We start from the raw sequence: 22,078 nt of genomic DNA, 5'->3' as shown, positions 1-22,078 counted from the left end.
CCCTACGGTCTGAGAGAAACATGCTCCACTCCAGGTGTCGGTTCGCTCTCCCGGAGCCTCTGGCTGTCGCACCCTACTGCAGCTCCTGGGTTTGGCTGGAGCGCAGGATTAGCCATCCCCAGGAAATGCCTCCCTCCGGTCCAGGCAAGGATCCCAGCACACACACCCCTGGTGTGTATGTGTGTGTTGGGGGTGGGGGGGAATGCTTCCTCCTCTCCAGGTCAGGGAAGAGATGTGGGGACCACCTGGGGGCCCTTACCCCTCCCACCTCCTTGCTGGGGAAGTGCCCAGTCAGTGCCCCTTCCATGGCCACCTCCCTCCCCCTCGCTGTGCCGGGGCATGAATCAGCTCTCACAGCTTGTTAAAGCTAGACCTCTTGTTTTCATGCCCTCACCTCAGGAAACAGAGTTACAGCTTTTCCAGCTCTGCTCAGCAGGGGGCCAGGGTCCTCACTTTATAAACATCCCAAGCCTGTGAGAGCAGAGGGCAAGGAGATGGTGTGAGACAGGAGCCCACGGGAGAAAGACAGAAACTAAGACTCAAGGAGAAAAACAAAGAAAAGCCAAAGAGACAAGACCAGAGTAGTCTGGAACAGAGGCCAAGAAGGGATCGAGAGGGCTGTGCTGCAGGAATGACCCTAATGATGCTCTGGTCTGGACAGGCGAAGGGAGTCCTGGGAAGCTGGGGGATCATCTGCTTGGTGATATCTCTGCTCCTCCAGCAGCCAGGAGTCCACAGCAAGTGCTACTTTCAAGCTCAAGGTAAAGCTGGGGGAGGTATTTGGAAAGGCCGAGGACAGAGGGAGTTGGGATGAGGGGGGCTTAGAGATGATCCTCTATCAGAAAACCCAGACTCCCTCCAGCTCGGAAATTGGATAGACTAAATATGGAGGTGATGTGTCCTTACTTTCTCCCACTGCAGACCACAAGTGATTTTTGTCTGCCACTCCCACTCCCACACACACTAACATCTCCTGTTCTTCCCTAGCCCCCTGCCACTATGAAGGGAAATATTTTACCCTCGGTGAGTCTTGGCTCCGCAAGGACTGTTTCCATTGTACCTGTCTGCATCCCGTCGGTGTGGGCTGCTGTGACACGTGAGTGACCACAGACTGCCAGGGTATAACCAGACTGTTGTGGTGGGAAAATGAACAGAATAGAGGTATGAGGTTGGCTGAACCTGAAGGTACCAACAAGAGTGAGAGAAAGAGAGAAGGCTGCAGGCTACGAAGTGAGGGATGTAGGGGGCGGTCTGGAGGGAAAATATTTCTGCTATGAAATGAAAAAATCCATATATGGCAGGCCAGGGCTTAGTCACAGGGAACAAGAGGGCACTAAAGACATGGGAAGAATGCTGGCAGAGAAGGAAAGTAGGGCAGGGATAAAGGGGGCCTTCACCATGCTGACTCCTTTCCCATGCTTTGCTTCCCCAGGTCTCAGCATCCCATCGACTTCCCCGCGGGGTGTGAGGTACGTCAGGAGGCAGGAACCTGTCAATTCTCCCTGGTGCAAAAATCTGACCCTCGGCTGCCCTGCAAAGGGGGAGGGCCTGACCCTGAATGGGGCTCAGCCAACACCCCTGCCCCTGGGGCCCCTGCTCCCCACTCCAACTAAACTCAACCGATCACCCTTCCGCTAACTGCCCACTGCTGCTGCCACTTCCAGGGAAACCACTAGCAGCTGCCAATTTATTCTGAATAAATAAATTAATGCTACAGCTAAAAGCCTGCCTCTCATTGTCCATGCCACTGGACCCAGGTGGGGAAAATGGGCCCTACTATAGAGTCCAGGTGCTGAGTTCTCAGTATCCTGAAGAAAGATAGCGTCGTGGTGAGTCAGTTTCAGATGGTTATGGTGCTGGTGCTGGGGCCTGGGGCTGCATATGAGGCCAGGGTAGGGCTTGTGGGCAGCACCTTGATTGGAAGGTCCCAGCTGAAGGTGTCTACGGGCACTTGCTCAGGTCCTGTCCAGGTGACAGGCTCAGGCTGTTCCAAGGGAGGTAGGAGCACCAAACCTGGTTCTCGCGATGTTACAAATTCAAAATGCAATCTCCACTTCAGGGACACTGTGGAAAAAAACAGATAAAGGTGGGGAGGCATTAGAAGGCAGGAGTAAAAACCAATGCAGGATATGGTTAGCAAATGGGGGGAAAAAGTGGTATTCAGGAAGAAGAGAAGAAGTCACAGGGCTAGGATCAGGGATTTCTCTAAAGAAATCCAGTGTTAACCAGAAACATGTCAACAGGATGGCAAGGTCAAGCATCTAATAATCTAAGTGTGGAACAGTCAAGACTTGGTAGATTAAAGTAAACACGCTGGGGAATCAGAGATCAGTGCATCATAGGGTCTCAGTGGGTAGGGGCAGTGAAGGACATCTGTAAAGCTCTTAAGAATTTAGAAGTTAGTGCATCTAGGAAACAGACTGAATGTCTGAGAAAGTGTTACATGTCGGAGGCTGGGTGTGGGTATGTCCAGAAGTTTGTTAGGAATCAGGACCCATTACACTCTACCTAAATACAGCATTTTACCACCACCAGCCCCCCCCCCCCCCCCCCCCCCCCCCACCGCCGATGATGGTCTGGGTCTCACCAATGGCTGTGCAGAAGCCTGGGGTGGAACTGAGAGGGATGGGGAGGGAGAAGCTGGTTCTGGTTGTATGTAGGCAGGACTCCTGGTGCCGGGCATGAGTCACATGAGAGACAGAGGAGATACCCCCTGTCCTACGGCGCCTCTGGTATTCAGGCTGTACACGTTCCTCAGTCTGTAAACTTACTGAAAACTGGGAGCAAGAAGAGAAGTGGTTGCTAGCAGGCACTTGAAAATAAGGACTCTAGGTGAGAGGCTTGAGCCCAATCTCAAGCTATTTTACCAAAAGGACCCTGGGTGACCATACTATTCACTTCTACATACCACCCCTCTTTATGTAGGCCCTTCCTCCTTCCTCCCTAGCCCTCCAGGCCCAGCACCCCAAAATCCCCTTTCCTTCTCACCTGCAAACAAGCTACAGTTCCTTCCCCTAAGTTTAAGGTCCCCACCACATCCTCGCCGAGTCTGTATACAGATTTGAAGATGCCAAATGTCCCAACTTTTCCTCGGCCATCACTGATATTGTATAGATCTGGGAAGAATGGGACACTATGAGCCTGGAGTCCACACTGGGGAGTACCAAGGGCTGGGAGCCAGAGGCCAAGGTGGGGTTTTTCTTTATAATGTGGGATGAGTATCAGTGAATCCTCAAGAAGCATATGGCAATTAGGAAAATCTGTCAGAGACAGTAATAATATGGGGGTATGGGGGAGGGCAATTGTGAAAGGATTCTCACGGAGGCTGCGGCAGGATGTGGCAGCCATGAGACGCTCCCCAGCCAGCTCTGCTAGCCATGAATCCTTCTTCCCACCTTCATCCTCCTCCAAGAATGGACTAGATGGGGCTACAGCCTCATCCTGGGGAAACCGGATATCTTGAAGGCCTACAGAGAGAAGAGATGGAAAGGTAGTGCTAGGAGGGAATAGACAGTAGAGGTTAGGGTTTTAGACTCCAACCTGTGACGGCTGAAGGTAAGGGGAGTCACATCCCAGGTACACATTTCAACCTAGTCTCCAGAAACCGCCCCCCACCCCCCAACTTGCACCTTTACTAAGACCAGGAAGCTTCCCTCCAGCCCCCCTTGCAGGCCCTCTACAGATCTTTTCTGCTTTGGTGAGGTTCTTCCCCAGCCCTTCCCTCCAGGAATCCTTACTTACCTGTCAGCACAAGAACCCTCAGAGGGACCCTGAGTAAAGTGATGGGTGAGTTGACACGCTGGCAGCCAATGGTCAGTTTGTAGACATACTTGACTGACTGACCCCGAAAGGAGGGTGGTCCCTCTATGGGCAGCACTTCACTGTAGGAGTCTGGTTGGGAAGTAGTAGTCAGGCCAGCCAGAGGCAGCCAGAGAAGTCCTCCCTCCAGGAGCCTTAGAAGGCAATCCAGGGGTGGGAAAGAGATAGGCACTCACATGATTTGGACTCTCCAGGATCTAGCCTCAGATCACAGAAAAGGATTTTTGGTGGAGTGGAAAGGATACACTGACCCCTCTCACCTGAAAGAGATAAGAAATTCTGCAATTTAATGACCCACCGTCTAGGGGCGCCTGGGTGGCTCAGTCGGTTAAGCATCCGACTTCGGCTCAGGTCATGATCTCGCGGTCCGTGAGTTCGAGCCCCGCGTCGGGCTCTGTGCTGACCGCTCAGAGCCTGGAGCCTGTTTCAGATTCTGTGTCTCCCTCTCTCTCTGACCCTCCCCCGTTCATGCTCTGTCTCTCTCTGTCTCAAAAATAAATAAACATTAAAAAAAAAAATTAAAAAAAAAAATGACCCACACTGTCTAGTACTAGGTGAAACTAGCACAGCAAGTGGGGGCAGCCCAAAGTAAGCTACCCTTATTTTCTTGTTGTAAGATACAAACAGTCATATACCCCCAAAACAACAATTACATTCCCCAACATTCCCAATATGACAGAAACTATAAGGACCCACTAGAGCAACCTAACAAATTCACTCTCAGGTGACAATGACTCCACCCCTTTCCAAAGGCAAATGCCCATCTTTAACCTCGGTGTGGTAGAAAGACAGTCTGGCTCTCAGGCTGGACGTCTGGCTGACTGGCGTCAGGGGGAGGTAGTGCTACTCGACTCTCACTGGCATGGAACTGGCAGTGGATTTGGGCACTGGCCCAGGCCAAAGCCTCACTATGGGAAGAAGAAAAGAAAGCATCAGAGGGGAGCTCCTGACCTCACAAATGCTCTCCCAAACTCCCCCCCACCCCCCCACACCATCTGAGGAGACCAACATGGTGAAGTGGCTGTCTTAGGGATGGGGGAATCCTGAACCTCAAAGACAATCCATTAAAAAGAAGTATACTGTGGGTAAAATGGAAATGGGGAAGGGGAGAAGGGAGCGTGGAGGGCTCTGTCAACCACACGTTCGGTTCAACAGCCCTTTCCTACAATGAGAGCGCAATGAGCAAGAAGGTGGTGGTGTGCTACAGGACAATCTGAGCTCTGGCTTAGCACCATAGAAACCAGGCTTCCTCCCAGAAGAACCACCTCCTTCAGCATCTGCATCCTCACCTGGATGCAGAAGTGGCCGTGGGGGGCAGGGGGTTGGTGACTGTCACCACACACTCCAGCGCCTCCCCCGCCAGAAACACAGGACCTCGGCTCAGCTCTGCTACCACTTCAATCATGGCAGCTCCGGAATCAGATCTAAAAGGAAACAAGGGGGTCAGAGGTCAGGACCATGGCAGGGAGGGGCGTCTGAGGAGAACCTTGGGGCCAGGACAGAGGAAACCAGCGGCCACCAGCACGGTGTCTAAGTGAAGCGCCTGGCTTTGGGGTGCGGGAAAGTGGATGGCAAGTACGGGTGGCAGCTGACCCAGTAGGGGTAGGACGTCTCTCTGGGTTCCAGACCCCCGCCCCTCTCAGTACCGAGTTAGTCCCCCTACCTCCCGGAACCCCCGAACCAGCCTCCCCAACCTCCCTCCAGGCTCCAGGTCCCAGCCCAACGCCACGACCGCCCGTCACCTCGTGCCCTTAGCCCGGGCACCTCACACGGTCGAATACCCGGTCTCGGCACACCGAGGGCCTCACCTGACCGCCTTTCCACAGCCGGGCCAAGTGCGTGGCGGCGTCCGCGGCAGAGGCGGGACTTCCCCTCAGCCCCCCTTCCCCACCGAGTGCCTTCCGACCGGAAACGCCCGGCTGATCGGACCGGAAGGGGCTCGGGTTGTCCCGCCGCCTTGGGTCACCTTCCCACAGGCTGGCACCCGGGCGCAGGCGCTGTCCCAGACGCCAACCGGCGGGACCCGGCGCCCTACCCAGGGCGGGGTGGGGCCTGGCGCCACGGCCCGGAGACGGGGCTCAGGCGGCCGCAAGCTCCCAGGCCGGTCCCGGGGGCGGTTCCTTGCGGGCTGGCCCCCGGGGCTCCTCCCCTTTCCGCGGGCTCAGTCGCCCTTTGGCTGGGCAAACTAATCACCGCGGCCCAATGACGACGAGACCCGATCCTTCCCTCCCAGGACCCAGAGAGAAGACCGAGGGGGAGCCCGAGGCGGCTTTATTGCTGTCGCCGCCAACGCCGCTGCAGCAACAGCTCCCAGGCTCCACGGAAACACTAGCTCACCTCGGCTTTCCCCAGCGCCTGGCCCCCCGAGACGACACCTAACAACCACCGCCGCCCGCATCTGGACTTGCCTAGAGAGATACTTTGTACCCAAAGACTTGGGACCCGGGACCATCGAGGCTGTGGGGACCCAGGATCCTGAGAACATGGGAACCGGAGTCCCAGCCTCGGAGCAGACTAGCTGTGCCAAAGGGGATCCACAGGTTTATTGCCCTGATAATGCTGGAGACACTGAGGCTGGGCAGGTTACAGACTGCGACAGCCCTGAAGACAATCGGCCCCTAAGTGAGCCGGGCTGCAGCAATCCGCAGGACTGTGGGCAACTGATGGCTTCTTATGAAGGCAAAGCTAAGGGCTACCAGGTGCCTCCCTTTGGCTGGCGCATCTGCCTGGCTCATGAGTTTGCAGAGAAGAGGAAACCCTTTAATGCCAACAACATCTCCCTGAGCAACCTGATAAAGCATCTGGGCATGGGCTTGCGGTGAGTAGATCCCATTGCCTAGAGTATTTTAGGTTTCACTGTGTTCCAGCACAAGATTTCCAGCAGAGGTGAGAAAGGGTGAGAAAGCAGGTGGGTGCCTTGTTCCAGTCAGTTGGCCCCTACCCCCAACATATTCTAAGCCTGTGGTTTGGAGCGCTGGTGAGACCGGGTCACATCTCTGCAACCCCCTTCCTCCCAGAAACTTGTCTTTCTAGTAGGAAAGAGCAGGAACATATTGGGCCTGCAGTCATCCTTTCCCATTTAGGCTCCATCTCACTCCTTTTCCAAAGACTTCCCTTTGGCATTTGCTATACTTTGTAGCAAGGCGGGAAAGGATAGTCTGTCTACTATGGTACAGACACAATGTTGTTTTATCCCTTATTCCAAAGGGGCGAGTTCTCAACCTGATTCCCCTGAGTAACTGGGGTGTTCTGTCTGCCTCATTTAAAAGGCACACCACATTACAGTCCCAACACCCATTGGTTTCTTTCAAGCTTTAGCTCCAGGGAGTGGGTGACAGCCTGCCGGCTCTCACGCTAAGGAGAGGGGTGTGCTGTTCACTTTATTCTGAGATAGACAATCCCTGATACAAAAAGCAGAGATCTCTGGCCAGAGAGGCACTGCCATAAGTGTCCCGAGAGCTCTAAGTAATATAGTCTTCCAAGGCCTGCTCTGGTACCCCTTCCCCCACGGATTGCAGACACCCCACGAGCTTATCCTGAGCTGTAGAACTCCTTTAGATCCTTACAGATCCCACGGAGTTCAGAAGCTAGTGATGAGAAGCCAAGACCTATTAACAGGAACAGGTGGATATGAGGACAGAAAGCATCACCCTTAGGTCATTCTGAGTCAATCCACAAAGTAAACACAGCTGGGGATGGCGGAATAAAGGTTAGAAAACCCAGCTCTAACAGCCTCTAAAGTAGGGGACCCTTCCCTTTCAGTCAGTGCTGTAGGGCTGGGTTGGGAGCACATTTACCTTACCCCAGCCCAGCCCTAAGCAGTGGGAAGGGCCTGACGCTGCCTGGGTATCTGGCTCCTCTGCTGGTTCCTGTGGGTGGCCTGTACTAAAGAACAATCATCCCTCCAGGTTACTTCAGAAACTGACTCAGCCCAACTCTGACCCCCAGAGCTCTGGGTCAAAATAAGATCTGAGGTCTAGAGTACTGAGAGAAGCACAATGGGATGCATGTGGTAGGACACTGAGATCAAGAACGGGTAGGCCTCCTAGCCCCTCAGCCCCTAAGTGTGAGCTGAGTCAGAGGCCTGAAGCTCTGTTCAGCCCCCTGAACCTTGGCTCCACATGCCAGGATAGGGTGGAGATCATTGTCATGGGGCTTTTGGAATGGGATGAGGTCCTGCACTGAGGAGAAAGCAGGGGTGAAACAAGGAACAATTAATTGTGAATGATAATTCTTAAATTGGGGCTGAAATAAGGGAGAAGGCCAAATGGGTCAGGAATGGCCAGCTGCTAAATTAGGGGAATGAGAGATGAACCCTAAGAGGAGACCAAACTGGAGGTTTGCTGATCAGGAGTTGCAGCAAGCCAGAGTTCTCTTGGCCTCATTGTGGTGACTCAGTTTTGATTGCTCTCCCTTCCAGCCTGAGTCCATTCATTCAATACATGTTTACTGAGTGCTTGTTCTACACCAGATACTCTTTTGTTAGGCTTACCTTCAGATCTTGCATTTCTCCCTCACTGCCCTAATCCCTGCTGTAACCTCCCTCCCTTCTCTATTCCTTTATGGCCTCTAGTTTCAAAGTCCAGTTTCCTCTAAGCTGGCAAAGAGGACCTTCTGCTTTCCCATCATCTCATCCTTTGTCTTCCTCCTCCCCCCCCCCCTTCTCCCAGAATGTACCCTCCCTATTCTCTAATCACATTTCTTCTCCTCCCCTTGCTCCTCTTCATGTTCACCTGTGTAGTGCCCCACTGTTTGTACATTCACTGGTAAATTCAGCAAATAATTTACAGACTGCAGACCATGTGCCCTGCCCTGTGCTTAAAGCTGTGGTAATAATCAGCTAGTCTTTGTCACTATCCCTTTCCCCAAGAAATTTAAAAGTGTGTCAGACTCGTGTGAGAAACACTGAAAGAACAAGACAGCATCTGATTGGGAGTTCAGATAGCGTATGTGCAAGTAACAGTAATACCTGACACGGGTACCCTATGGCTTTCCTATTTATAATGTTATTTGCTCTTTCAACCATTCCATGAAATAGGCAGGGCAGGAGGTACCCCATTTTGTAGATGAGGAAACTGAGGCTTAGAGGAGTTGTTTACCCAATTACATAGTTACAAGTGGTGTGCTTTGAACAATAGGTATAAAATGGCTGGCTAGGGAGGAGAATAGAATTGGGAGAGTCTGGTGGGACAAGGGTTGCTTAGTGATGACCCACTCTGGGAATCTGTAGGACTTAAGATTGGAAGAGAGGCTGAAACCAATGTCAGCGCCTTGAATCCCAAACAGAACCATTTGCTTATTGGATACAGAGCTATGACAAGACCAGGAAATCCCCAGGTAGGGATTTTTAGGCTTTACTAGGATACTATGAGAGAGCAAACTCAGAAACCTTACTATTTAAATGCTGAAGTTTTAAAGAAGACTTAAAAGGTTATGCCCCAAAATGTAAACACTGGTTGTCTATGGGTGGGATTTTTTCCTCTTCCATCTAGTATACTGTACAAATTTTCATCTTTCACAATCAGGAAGAAAAATAGTCACTTTAAAAAGAAGAAAGTGGGGCGCTTTGGTGGCTCAATAGGTTGAGCATCCAACTCTTGGTTTTGGCTCAGGTCATGATCCCAGGGTTGTGGGATCCAGCCCCATGTTGGGCTCTGTGCTGAGTGTGGAGCCTGCTTGGGATTCTCTCTCCCCCTTTCTCTCTGCTCCTCCCCACCCTCTAGAAAAAAAGAAGAAGAAGAAGAAAGTTATCCCAGCAGACTGTTCCCATGGTGGGTGGGGGGGTGTAGTCAGGGAAACAAAACTGGCCCTCTCAGCACCTCAGGCAAAGCTCCTGAACTAAAGCCAAGCAGTGGTAGTGGAGTTACAGGTGAGGCATGGTCAGAAGCTCCTGAGGAGAATAAAGAGGAGAAACAAAGATAGTCCCATGCTGTAAGCTGGGGTGACTGAGAAGAGTAGGGGACCTTGAACTGTAGAGAAGTGAAAAGGAAGAGAGATTTGGAAGTGAAGGGAACGGTCCTTGGAAGCCATGTAACTGGAAGTTACAACTGGGTGACCAGAGAGAGGCAGGGGATTGCAGCCCAGGAGATAGCGCCCACTGCCCCTTCCACTCACACTGCCTCTTGCTCCTCAGGTATTTGCAGTGGTGGTACCGGAAGACCCAGGTGGAGAAGAAAACACCTTTCATTGACCTCATCAATTGTGTACCCCTGAGACAGATCTATGGTGAGTCTACCCCAGCTCTGCTCTGCACAGAGAGGGCCCAGCCTCTGGGTCTACTGCAGAGCTAGGCAAGAGGCGATCAGTTTTTGCAAGTTGCACAGCCCCTTTCCCTGGGTTTTTTTTTTTTCCTCCAGCTTTACTGAGCTATACTTGACATAAAACACTGTGTAAGTTTAAAGCATACAATGTGTTGATCTGATATCCCCAGGGTTTTTAGAGGAACTCATCTTTATAGTCTAGAAAGTGAGGAATGGGCTTCTTTTCCTCTTCCCATGTCCCACTAACCATCCTGATTCTATCTTTAGGTTGTCCTTTGGGTGGCATCGGGGGAGGCACTATCACTCGAGGTTGGAGAGGCCAGTTCTGTCGTTGGCAGCTCAATCCTGGAATGTACCAGCACCAGACAGTCATTGCTGACCAAGTAAGAACCAGGAGGTGAAGGAGAGTCCAGGACAGTACCCCAGACCAGGAAAAGCCTCTTGGCCAGTGTAGGATGTAGAAATTAGATGTGCACACGATTCAGCCCAATAAGTATTTTCACGATGCTTCCCCTGTGCCCACCCTTGTGCTAGGATATACTAGGAATGAGATACTCCCAGAGCACATGTTTCTTAAAAGAGTAAACAGCCCCAGCACCTTCATGCCCTCTATTTCTCTAGTAAATGGCTCCTACCTACTTTGCTGCCCCAGCTCCACTAGCTCAGCCAGTCCCCAGCCAGGGGGAGCAGGGAATTTCCAGATCCCTTAACCTGGTTAAAAGAACATTCAGTAGTACCAGAAGGGAAAACAAACCCAAAAGTTTATAAATGCATGGGGAAAAAAGATGTGTAGGGTACCTACTCTTCACCCTGATTGGCTAGCCTTCAGCTAGAGGTCAGCTCCTCTGCTGGTGACCACTCCTCTGGTGGTCTCCCTGGCTGAGGGCCTGGGAAGTCCCTCCTGTCTCAGGCATAGATCTCCTTTTTTCCCTTTTCTGAAGCTTCATTTCTTTTCCCTCTGTTCCTTCATCACATCTGGACCTTCAGTTGCCAGAGGCATCTAGTCTACCTTTCATCATCTCTCTCCAGCAACCTTATATGTGCAGTTGTCCACCACATTCCCATTTCCTGTCTGAGGGATGCTTCCAGCTTTCAGCTCATCTTCAAAGAAAAAATGACTAGCAGACCTTGAGTCCAATTAATGGCAATGCCCTTCCTAGTTCAGGTTTACCAACCCTACCCAATGCCCCAAGCTTCCTCTCTGGCTCATCCATTAGGTATCCTGAGGGGAAGTGCCTTCCGGAATCGTGACTCGAGTTAAAGTAATTACTGCATGCTTAACATGTACTAGAGATTGTGCTATGCATTTTGTATGATATTTAATATTTAAAGACAGTCCTACAAGGTAAGAACCATTATTACACCTATTTTATAGATAAGGAAACTGAGATCCAAAGAGATTTAGTAACATGCCCAAGGTCACATGGTTGGTAAATGGAAGCTCTGGGATCCAGAACCAGCTCTCGCTGTGGTTCAAAGCCCATAGTCTTAGCCACTTCCAACAACATAAATTATTGTACACATACATTAAAATTTGTCAGGCATACTTTGAAGCAAGGGAAGAAAGATTAACCCCTTATAGCCCATATACTCCAAAAGCTTAAATTTTTTTAGGGCAATAGGACTTTGAGAAAATGGAGACTGTGAGACCACCTAAGAACCAAAATAAGAGGGATAGATAGTACGCTGAGAAAAAAGGGACATTGCTTTAGACTTTCTTCATGCTCTCCCTACACGTGCCAACTCTGCCTGTCTCTGATGTGGAGTCATAATTGGAGAGGGGGACCTCAGTGACCTGGAGAGGGCCCTGCCTTCAAAGAACCCACAGAGCAGTCAGGGAGTCAGAATGTAAACAAAACCATTATAACATGCTAAACTAGAGGGGTAGGGGGACACACAGGAGAATGACTCACTGCTTGCGGAGAGGAGATGGCATTTGACCTAGGCCTTGAAGGATGAGAGGTTTCACCAGATGGAGAATGAGCAGGAGCAAAGGCATGGAGGAGGAAATGTAGTTAGTGTGTTCAAGAAACAGTGAGTATTCAATATGACCAGAATATAAGTGCTTGAACAGTAATGAGTCTGATAGGCAGGGAGAGGCCAGATCAAGAAGGGCCCTCAAAGCCAGGAAGAAGAATTTAGACTTTAGCCTGAGGGCCATGGGGAGTCACTGAAATATAAGCACAGACTAACATGTCTTGATTTGCCTGTAAGAAAGATCCTCTGATACCAGATGGCAAGAGGCAGAGCATAAAAGCAGAAATGGTGAGGGTGCTAAGACCACCATAGTAAGAAGGGAGAGGAAGCCTGGGAGAAGAGAGGAGGCAGGACTTGGTGGTGACTCACCACTGGGGGAGAGGTCTGGGGGATGAGTGAGGCTGTGGTGCAATGATAACCACTGCAGGCTCTGAAAGGGGACGGGAGACTAGTTTGAGGTGCCTGTGGTTACCCCATCCAGCCTATCTGCCTTCTTGGTTTAGTTCACAGTGTGCTTGCGTCGGGAAGGGACGACTGTGTACCAGCAAGTCCTGTCTGTGGAGCGCCCAAGTGTCCTACGCAGCTGGAACTGGGGCCTGTGTGGGTACTTTGCATTCTACCACGCCCTCTATCCCCGAGCCTGGACTGTCTATCAGCTTCCTGGCCAGAATGTCACCCTTACCTGTCGCCAGATCACACCCATCTTGCCCCATGACTACCAGGTGAGGCTCCCACTATGTTTCCTCCATTGCCCTCCCTTCCCTGAGATCTGTCTCTGCTGGAAATTCCATGATCTGTGAAAGACATCATGCCGGTTTTCCAGGATCTCCGCTCAGTTGGTAAGACAGCCTGCTGGAAATCTGGGGAGATGCAAGTGGAAACAAAAGAGAGTCTACTGGGGGCAGGGAGTAATATTTGAGCCAGGTCCTTGGTACGGAGGAGTGGGGCCAGGAGGCGCTACACTGGGACCATCTGAGTCTGATCTTTTGCTCCCAGGACAGCAGCCTGCCTGTAGGAGTCTTTGTGTGGGATGTGGAAAATGAAGGGGATGAAGCCCTGGACGTGTCCATCATGTTCTCCATGCGGAATGGACTGGGGGGTGGAGATGATGCCCCAGGGGGATTGTGGAATGAGCCCTTCTATCTGGAGCGTGATGGGGAGACTGTACAGGGGCTGCTGCTGCATCATCCAACCCTTCCAAACCCCTACACGATGGCTGTGGCTGCACGACTCACGGTATGAAAGAGCCTGCCCTAAACCTTAGTCTGCAAACCCCTACCCTCAGCCTGGCCCCTGAGCCCACCCCATCCCACCAGGGTCTCTTCATTTCCTCATTTCCTGAATCCCATCCTCACTACAGCCCTTAAGCCTCTGGAACTTGGAGGTGGGAATTATAATGGGAACTGGAGAGTTAGTCCAAAGCCAGCATACTTGTGGAGCTTCCCCTCAGTTTTTGGCCCCCTAACAGGCGGATACCACGGTAACCCACATCACAGCCTTTGACCCTGACAGCACTGGGCAGCAGGTGTGGCAAGACCTACTTCAAGATGGACAGCTGGACTCCCCTGCTGGTGACGGGGGGGGGTTTGATAGGGAGGTGGTGGGAAGAGAGGTTGTCCCTGTCTTGGGAGGAGGGGTGAGAGCCCTGGTCATGAATAGGCCTTATTCCCATATTAGGGATCCTTGGGGCTGAAGAGGATGCCTGTGCCAATTTCTCTTGTGCTTCCCTCAGGCCGAAGCACCCCCTCACAGAAAGGAGTAGGCATTGCTGGGGCTGTGTGTGTTACGGGCAAGCTGCCACCTCGAGGCCAGTGCCGCCTGGAGTTCTCGCTGGCTTGGGATATGCCCAGAATCATGTTTGGAGCTAAGGGCCAGGTCTACTACAGGTGAAGGGATCAAAAGAATTCAGGGATCCAAGGTGCTGGAGCTCTGACCTGGAGCCCGAGTTCTCATTCCTTCCTTTTCTTTCCATCCCAGACGGTACACAAGGTTCTTTGGCCGCGATGGTAATGCAGCTCCCACCCTTAGCCACTATGCATTGTGCCGATACACAGACTGGGAAGAGAAGATCTCAGCTTGGCAGAGCCCGGTATTGGACGACAGGTGTGAATGGGGCCTCTCTTACCCTTCTCCTGGGCACTCACACTCCAAATGGGACTCCTTGGTTCAATCTCCACCCACCACAGTCAGCAGAGTTGGACTGGGATTCACTTGGTGCCCCCCACTCTGCAGAACTCCAAAATCCTTCCCTTCCTTGGAGGTCCACGTTCATTAGAGCATTCCCTCCTCCTGACTCCCCAGATCCTTGCCTGCCTGGTACAAATCTGCGCTGTTCAATGAACTATACTTCCTGGCTGATGGAGGCACAGTATGGCTGGAGGTTCCTGAAGACTCCTTACCAGAGGAGCTGGTGGGAAGCATGTGTCAGCTCCGCCCCATCCTCCAGGAGTATGGTCGATTTGGTTACCTTGAAGGTACAGGCTGGTGGTGGACTGCAGTACAGCAGGCCGAATCCATGGGGCCAGTTAGTGCCCTGCCAGAAGGCAGGATGGTGGGTTTTGCCTCCCCCAGGGGATTGGTTGGAATGAGGGGGTTAAGTGGCGGATGTGGAGTATGACAGTGCCCCATCCCCAGCTCAAGGACAAGCTAGGGAGGGGACTTGGAGGGGAAGCAGGAATTCTGGAGACAGTGTGTCTCTCTCCTTCCTCCAGGCCAGGAATATCGCATGTACAACACATATGATGTCCACTTTTATGCTTCATTCGCCCTCGTCATGCTCTGGCCCAAACTCGAGCTCAGCCTGCAGTATGACATGGGTATGGGTCCCTTTTGTTCCCCTTCTGCCCTTTTAGCCCCCCACACCCACGAATCTTTTTGGTCCCTGAGATTGTCTCCTTCCTCCTCTCTACCCAACGTGTCCGCATCCTGCTTACTGGTTCCCCTCTAGGGTCACAAACAGTTCTGTGCCCCACCTCAAGTCTGCCCATTCACTACCCCTGCCCCCAATTGTATGTCTGCTCCGCCAGCCCTGGCCACGCTCAGGGAGGACCTGACACGGCGACAATACCTGATGAGTGGGGTAATGGCACCTGTGAAAAGGAGGAACGTCATCCCCCATGATATTGGGGACCCAGGTAAAAATTCCTCCAGCCCAGAGTTTGCTTCCCTTCCTCAACTTTTGTACCCTCTACCCAACCCACCAATGCAAATCAGTCAGGTTTCCTCCCCTCCCACAGATGACGAGCCATGGCTCCGGGTCAATGCATATGTGGTCCACGATACCGCTGACTGGAAGGACCTAAACCTGAAGTTTGTGCTGCAGGTTTACCGAGACTATTACCTGACGGGTGACCAGGGCTTCCTGAGAGACATGTGGCCTGTATGTCTGGTAAGACATGCATGGGCAGTGGCCAGTGTGCCAAGGGCATGACTGGTGTTTGGGGAGAACCCAGCTGGCTATTGTGTCGCTCCTTAGTATCCATCTAGGTCTTCAGTATCTTGGTCCCTTTCTAGGCCGTGATGGAGTCTGAAATGAAGTTTGACAAGGACCAAGATGGACTCATTGAGAATGGAGGCTATGCAGACCAGACCTATGATGGATGGGTCACCACAGGCCCCAGGTTGGAGAGTAGGGACTTCTAGGGTACCTGAGGTGGGGAACTGGGCACCAAAGAATTGTGGGCTCAAGGAAGAATGACTCATTGCTTGTTATGCATGGGAGTGGCTGGAGCTGCCAGTCTGACCTCCAAATCCGTGTCCCTGATCAGTGCTTACTGTGGAGGACTGTGGCTGGCAGCTGTGGCTGTGATGGTTCAGATGGCTGTCCTATGTGGGGCACAGGATGTCCAGGATAAGTTTTCTTCCATCCTTAGACGAGGTCAAGAAGCCTATGAGAGACTACTATGGAATGGTGAGTTGGATGAGCCTAAGGAGACCTAAGGCAGCTATGGGAACACAAGGAGCCTTATTTTGTCTTCCTATACTCCAGGCCGCTATTACAACTATGATTGCAGCCCTCCACCTCAGTCCTGTAGCATCATGTCTGACCAGTGTGCTGGCCAGTGGTTCCTGAGGGCCAGTGGTCTAGGAGAAGGAGACACTGAGGTGAGAAAGACTAGGAAGAGGAGCCAGAGAGAAAGTTGGTTTTTTTCTGGAGGTGGGAAGCAAATTTAAGGAAGCGTGTCTCTGCCTTTACCCCTCTAGGTATTTCCTACCCCTCACGTGGTCTGTGCTCTCCAAACCATCTTCGAGTTCAATGTCCGGGCCTTTGCAGGAGGAGCCATGGGGGCTGTGAATGGGATGCAGCCCCATGGTGTTCCTGACAGATCCAGTGTCCAGTCTGATGAAGTCTGGGTGGGTGTGGTCTATGGGTTGGCAGCCACCATGATCCAGGAGGTAATACACTCCCTTTCCATCTCTCTACCATCTGTACCTTGGGCTGGCAAACTTGCTCAGCCATCAGACCTCTGTAGGGCCTGACCCATGTGGAAGACCTCTCCCTTTTCCCTGGCATGCCTTCCATTTCCTGCCTCAGTCTTCTGCCTACGGATCACGTTTGTTTCTACCACGAGCTGGGAACTCCCTGAGGGGAGAGACCCTACTGTCTCCATCTGTCCAGCTGAAGTGGCTACTCAGGGATTGCCAAGTAATGTGACTGACATCTCTTCCTACAGGGCCTGACTTGGGAAGGTTTCCAGACAGCTGAAGGCTGCTACCGAACTGTGTGGGAGCGCCTGGGCCTGGCCTTCCAGACCCCTGAAGCATACTGCCAGCAGCGGGTATTCCGCTCACTGGCCTACATGCGGCCGCTGAGCATCTGGGCCATGCAGCTGGCCCTGCAGCAGCAGCAGCATAAAAAGGCCTCCAGGCCAATAGCCAAACAGGGCACAGGACTAAGCACAGGGCCTAAACTTGGACCAAAGGAAGCCATGGCAAATCCAAAGTGAGCTCTCTGAACTGTCAGAGAGAGGCTCTAACAGCCCAGCCTCCAGCCTGGCCTTTCCTCTTCACCCCTCACCCCACCAATCTCCTGCAGCCCTGAGCCACCAAGACAATCATGCCCCTACCCTTCTCCCTACCCAATCGCGCCAGTAAAGAGGGGTTGAGGGTGACCCAGGAGTCAGAATCACTTATTTATTTCTTCCTTCACCCAATCCCCTCACTGCATGAAATGATTGAGGAAGTTAGTTGACTCCCCCAGGCCCATTCATGGGGTGGCAGACATACATGGGTACAAATAAAAGACCCAGAAAGCCAGTGAAGTGTGATGTGTTTGAACTCCCAGGCTTCCTGACAGGACACGGGGGCTCAGGCTAGCCCTCTCCCATTCCTTTCATTTGGACACAGACTAGGAACTCTGGGCTCTGGCTTAGCCTCCCCCCCCCCCCCCCATATCCTCACATCTAGCCTGAATATCTGCCCTGTAAGATAACAGATGTGGGGCTGTGAGTAGGGAGCCATCCCCCTTCTCTTGTGAAGTTTGTGGGCAGGGGAAGGACTGGACCTGAGCAGGGGGACTTTGGGGAGGGGACAGGAAGTGGCAATGTCAAGGCAGACTCGGCACCAGGAGCCTGAGGCATCTGTCTCAGCAGACAGCAAGAGTTGCCGAGAGCCTGGAGCTCCTGGTCTGAGCTGTCCTTTGGTACCTCTGACTGCAGGGCAGGCAGCTCCAGCTGGTGAGGGTCCTCGCTGGAGAGGGCACGAAGCTGGCGGGACAACACTAAGGAAACAAAGACTCTTCAAGGGCAGGCCAGGCCAGGCTTTCCCCCAGCCTTCTTTAATGGCATCCTCAAGCCTCTCACCTCCATGCTCAGCTGGCAGACTCCCCCTGGTGTCAGAGGAGTACATAGCAGGTAGGACGAGGAGACAGAAGGAAAAAAGTAGGACCTGGAGAACAGGAGAAAGAAAATGAAGAAGAGCTCTAGGTTGTACCCCTATGGCTGCTGCCTGAGAAAAGAATCTCTCCTGCCGTCACCATCCTCACCAAGACACAGGTGCTGCTGCTGCTGGTTTTGTTGGATATCTGAATCACCATGGCCTGGAGTCTCCTCAGCTGGTCCAGAAGGGACCTAGAAGGGGGGCGGGTGGGGGGAGACCATGAGCAGCCCCTGGCTGGGCACCCTGAGATACAATGAAACCCTCCTTGTTAAGTCCACTCCTCCATCTGCACCAAATTGTCCCTTTTGCTTTTTGTCCTATTTTGCAAATGACCTCTTCCTCTCTGTGGACAAAATGCCTGAAATTCCTCATTAAACACCTTTCTGGGGCACCTAGGTGGCTCGTTTGGGTGTCCAGCTCTTGGTTTCGGCTCAGGTCATGATACCAAGGTTGTGGGATCAAGTCCCATGTTAGGCTCCGTACTGAGCATGGAGCCTGCTTAAGATTCTCTCCCTCTGCCCCTCTCCCCCGCTCACACTCTAAAAAAAAAAAAGAAAAAAGAAAAAAAAAAAGAACATTTTGATTTTGGACAAAAGATAAGCCCCTTTCCGTCCTGCCCAGATTTAAACTCCTTTGCAGATACATTCAGTGGTTCTACACTGTCTGATCAGCTATGCACATAATCCTCACCAGGCATTCTATGTTCTCTACCTTCTGGCTCAACTTCCCTATGTTAAGGTTCCAGCCAGACTGAACTATGCTGTGTTCTTTCTGCCTAGAATGCTCCCTACCCCCACCCCAGAATCTTACCTACTATCAAATGTGATCTGTCCTACAGGGTCTTTCTTACTCCTTCCTCTCTCTTTTTGGATACTTATCCTTAGTTACTTGTGAATTTGTTCCCTGTTACTATGAGCTGCTTGGAATCATCCACTTAAGGGCAAGCACCAGACCCTGCATGTGGGCACTGCCCAGTGAGAAATCCAGTGTGGAGCAAGGGAAAGAGTACAACAGCATATAACGGGAGGAAGAAGGAACTGATGTTCGAGAGTTGCTTACGAATTCTGTTCCTCCAGGAGCTGTACTTTGTTCTGTAGCTCCAGATTCTGGGCTGTATATTTCAAGACTCTGAGGGAATAACAGGATATGAGGACATGACTTGTACCCCCCATCTTTGAACCCCAACACTTCCAACTACCTCTGTTCCCACCCCTTGGGTCCCTCTCCCTCCTGTACCTGCTTTCTAAGCCTCCCATATACAGCCGCTTCTTCCTGCGGCTCTCTTGAGCAGACTTTTTGTTTCTAATCTTCCTCCGCACTCGTGTCAAAATTTGTTCCTCCATCTAAGAGAAGACAGGGAAAAGAAATCTCATCAGAGGAACATTGGACCAAAGAGTTGGAAGGCAACTAAGTTCAGTCTTTTCAATGCAGGAATCCCTTCTACAGCTTCCCTGGCCAATAGGCACTTGGCTTCTGTCTGAATGCCTCTGAAGACCTAGGGTTAACGCCCTCACAAGCCAGACAATTTTTAACAATTTTATTAATGAAAAAAAAAGATCTTTCTTATACTAAGCCAACATCTGTCTCTATAGTTTCTATCAACTGGACTTACCTAGGATCTACCTCCGAGACCAGAGAGAATGAACAGTCTTTAACTGTTTTAAGGCATTTACTGTTTCTTCAGAATTAAAAAAAAAATGTGGGCAAAATTTAACTCATCATCTTCCCTCAGGATGGACTGCATCTTCTTAATATATGTCAAACATAGGTTCAAAACTAGACACTAAAACGTGCTCTGGGGGTATAAAGGAGAGCAAGATGGTCACTGCCGTTCTAGAGGCAACACCTCCATTGATAGAGCCTTCAAACCCCACTCACTTTCTTAGTCATCTCAAACTGGTAACTCTTCTTGTACTTTTAAGAAATTAAAATTCTCAGGGAAGCTGGGTGGCTCCATCACTTAAACATCCAACCTTTGTTTTCAGCTCAGGTCATGATCTCACAGGTTGTGAGTCAGAGCTCCGAAATGGGCTCTGCACTGACAGCATGGAGCCTACTTGGAATTTTCTTTCTCCCTTTCTCTCTTCCCCTCCCCCGCAAAAAATAAATTAAAAAAAAAATTTTAAGAAATTAAAACCCAACCTTTCTATCAATGAATGTTGATTTCACAATAGTACTGTCGTACTGTGCTTATAAAGTTGACCCTCATCACTTAAAACTTAAAACTTGGGATTTTACAATTATTCTCACTATACTACTTCATCCAGCCTTGAGGAATTCTTGATGAATTCTAAAACTTAATTCTGCCATTCAGCTATCAGTGGGTTACCCTGAAGCCAGTGAAATGTAAGTGTCAGGGCCCCTTGCTTATACAGTCCTTTCCAGGTCCCTATACTAATGTTGCACTGATGGTTTTGAATTCTTCTCTGTTAAAGAGAACACCAAGGGGCAGCTGGATGGTTCCCTCAGTTAAGCATCTGATTTAGGCTCAGGTCACGATCTCATGGTTTGGGAGTTAGAGCCCCATGTTGGGCTCTCTGCTGTCAGCACAGAGCCTGCTTCAGATCCTCTGTCACCCCCTTTCTCTACCCCTCCCCTGCTGGTTTTTTCTCTCTCAAAATAAATAAACTTTAAAAAAAGGGGAGGCGCCTGGATGGCTCAGTTGGTTAAATGGCGCAGGTCATGATCTTGTGGGCTCTGTGCTAACAGCTGGGAGCCAGAAGCCTGCTTGGGATTCTGGGTCTCCCTCTCTCTCTCTGCCCCTCCCCCACACACTCAAGCAAGCAAGCACACGTGCTCTCTCTCTCTCTCAAAAATAAACTTTGAAAAACTTTAACAAAAAGAGGGGCACCTGCGTGACTCAGTCAGTTGGATGTCTGACTTCAAGGTCATGATCTTGCGGTTCATGAGTTCAAGCCCCGCATCGCGTTCTGTGCTGACAGCTCAGAGCCTGGAGCCTGCTTCAGATTCTGTGTCTCCCTCTCTCTCTGCCCCTCCCCTGCTCATACCCTGTCTCTCTCTCAAAAAGATAAACGTTAAAAAAATATTTTAAGTTAAAAAATTTTTAAAAAGAACATCAAAATTTGTGAAAGTCTCACAAAACCAGGATGTGGCTCTGCATCCACCATATTAACTACAGGCTCCAGCTTCCTATTAGCAACAAATTTGCTAAATTTTCTAATCTCAGTCCTTCCTGATATAAAATTAACAGAACCAGCCTACTTGGGACTCACAACCCCCACCTCCAGCCTTCACTCCATCAATGGAAGTCTTACCTTAGTAAGAGGAAGTGTCCCAGGCAGAGTAAGCCCCTCCTTCTCCAACAGCCTCTTCTCCTCATCTGTCAGTATCAGCCTAGCAATCCCCTGGGGTTACCAGGAGGTGGGTAGGAGAGTTGCAAGGGGGTGTCAGAAAGGAATGTGCAATGTGGGCATAATCCCGCGGTAAATCAAGTCAAGTACCTGTTCCGCTGGCTCCTCCACATGGAGTGGAGTCGTCTGGGCCCCCTCTTTTCCATACTTCCCACCATCTGCAAAAGGGAAAATATAAAAAGCCAGGCCTACGAATCCTCCCCTCCCCCTAAACTTCATTTATTTCAGACTCACCAACATCTATAGAGACATGTTGCTGTGGGAGAGAGTAGGTGTGATCATGGTGGACAAGACAGGAATCAGAGGAGTTGAAAACGTTCAACGACGTTGGGGGACTCAGCAGGGAGATCAGGAAATCCTCTACCTCCCATTCATTCAGTGCCTGCACAGGGTTCAAAGGAACAAGCCTTGACCTATCACTACCTCCTGCCTCATTGACGTCCTCCCCCCAACCTCCCGCCCGCCCCGCGCCAACCACAGCTCCCACCCACCTCGGAAAGCGGCTGCTCTGCCCCCAAATCTCCGCTTTCTTCTAGCAGGAAGTCCAGCAGCTCCTGGTCACCCAAGTCCAATGCCAGCTCCATACCGGATATCTACGGGAAGGATGGACAAAAACACAAAAGCTCACCCCTCCACAACTCCGGACCCGTCGCTGTCAAACCACACCAGCCCCCAAGACTCGATTCTCAGCAACTTCCAACACAACGGAAGTGACGTGCCTACCCCCGAGGCATTCGGGATTTGGAGTTTCCTTTGACGCGGAAATGGCATAGA

At 51.3% G+C, this 22,078-nt stretch overlaps 4 protein-coding genes across 6 annotated transcripts; 2 read left to right on the top strand and 2 right to left on the bottom strand.

The window, feature by feature from the left end:
• The first annotated feature begins 631 nt into the window (after nt 1-631).
• On the top strand, nt 632-1,723 carry LOC123593565 (microseminoprotein, prostate associated). The gene is made up of 3 exons (XM_045469639.1): nt 632-761; nt 988-1,096; nt 1,433-1,723. The coding sequence occupies exons 1-3, from the start codon at nt 632-634 to the stop codon at nt 1,611-1,613; spliced, it is 420 nt and encodes a 139-aa protein (XP_045325595.1). The 3' UTR covers nt 1,614-1,723.
• RGP1 (RGP1 homolog, RAB6A GEF complex partner 1) lies at nt 1,659-6,117 on the bottom strand. 2 transcript variants are annotated; one of them, XM_045469625.1, is made up of 9 exons: nt 5,628-6,117; nt 5,109-5,243; nt 4,591-4,727; nt 3,996-4,079; nt 3,742-3,891; nt 3,321-3,467; nt 2,989-3,116; nt 2,588-2,777; nt 1,659-2,064 (listed from the first exon to the last, which is right to left on the bottom strand). In XM_045469625.1, exons 2-9 carry the CDS (start codon nt 5,222-5,224, stop codon nt 1,841-1,843), a joined length of 1,176 nt encoding a protein of 391 aa, XP_045325581.1. In that variant the 5' UTR covers nt 5,225-5,243; nt 5,628-6,117; the 3' UTR covers nt 1,659-1,840. The 2 variants fall into 2 exon arrangements, with proteins under 2 accessions (XP_045325581.1, XP_045325583.1); XM_045469627.1 differs by having other exon boundaries at nt 5,562-5,694.
• GBA2 (glucosylceramidase beta 2) lies at nt 5,252-17,312 on the top strand. 2 transcript variants are annotated; one of them, XM_045469618.1, is made up of 18 exons: nt 5,252-5,268; nt 6,053-6,637; nt 9,953-10,044; nt 10,347-10,462; nt 12,560-12,778; nt 13,053-13,292; nt 13,525-13,627; nt 13,789-13,942; nt 14,034-14,159; nt 14,358-14,530; nt 14,768-14,872; nt 15,083-15,190; nt 15,293-15,444; nt 15,570-15,676; nt 15,824-15,966; nt 16,045-16,160; nt 16,260-16,451; nt 16,730-17,312. In XM_045469618.1, the coding sequence occupies exons 2-18, from the start codon at nt 6,303-6,305 to the stop codon at nt 17,000-17,002; spliced, it is 2,754 nt and encodes a 917-aa protein (XP_045325574.1). In that variant the 5' UTR covers nt 5,252-5,268; nt 6,053-6,302; the 3' UTR covers nt 17,003-17,312. The 2 variants fall into 2 exon arrangements, with proteins under 2 accessions (XP_045325574.1, XP_045325573.1); XM_045469617.1 differs by lacking the exon at nt 5,252-5,268 and adding an exon at nt 5,323-5,394.
• On the bottom strand, nt 17,176-22,026 carry CREB3 (cAMP responsive element binding protein 3). The gene is made up of 9 exons (XM_045469628.1): nt 21,796-22,026; nt 21,539-21,686; nt 21,395-21,462; nt 21,209-21,298; nt 19,170-19,276; nt 18,993-19,061; nt 18,040-18,124; nt 17,858-17,942; nt 17,176-17,775 (listed from the first exon to the last, which is right to left on the bottom strand). The coding sequence occupies exons 1-9, from the start codon at nt 21,886-21,888 to the stop codon at nt 17,459-17,461; spliced, it is 1,062 nt and encodes a 353-aa protein (XP_045325584.1). The 5' UTR covers nt 21,889-22,026; the 3' UTR covers nt 17,176-17,458.
• Nucleotides 22,027-22,078: the final 52 nt, after the last annotated feature.

The sequence above is a fragment of the Leopardus geoffroyi genome, chromosome D4, assembly GCF_018350155.1.
Source record: "Leopardus geoffroyi isolate Oge1 chromosome D4, O.geoffroyi_Oge1_pat1.0, whole genome shotgun sequence".
NCBI classification, from domain to species: domain Eukaryota; kingdom Metazoa; phylum Chordata; class Mammalia; order Carnivora; family Felidae; genus Leopardus; species Leopardus geoffroyi.
This window is presented reverse-complemented; position numbering and strand designations above follow the sequence as displayed.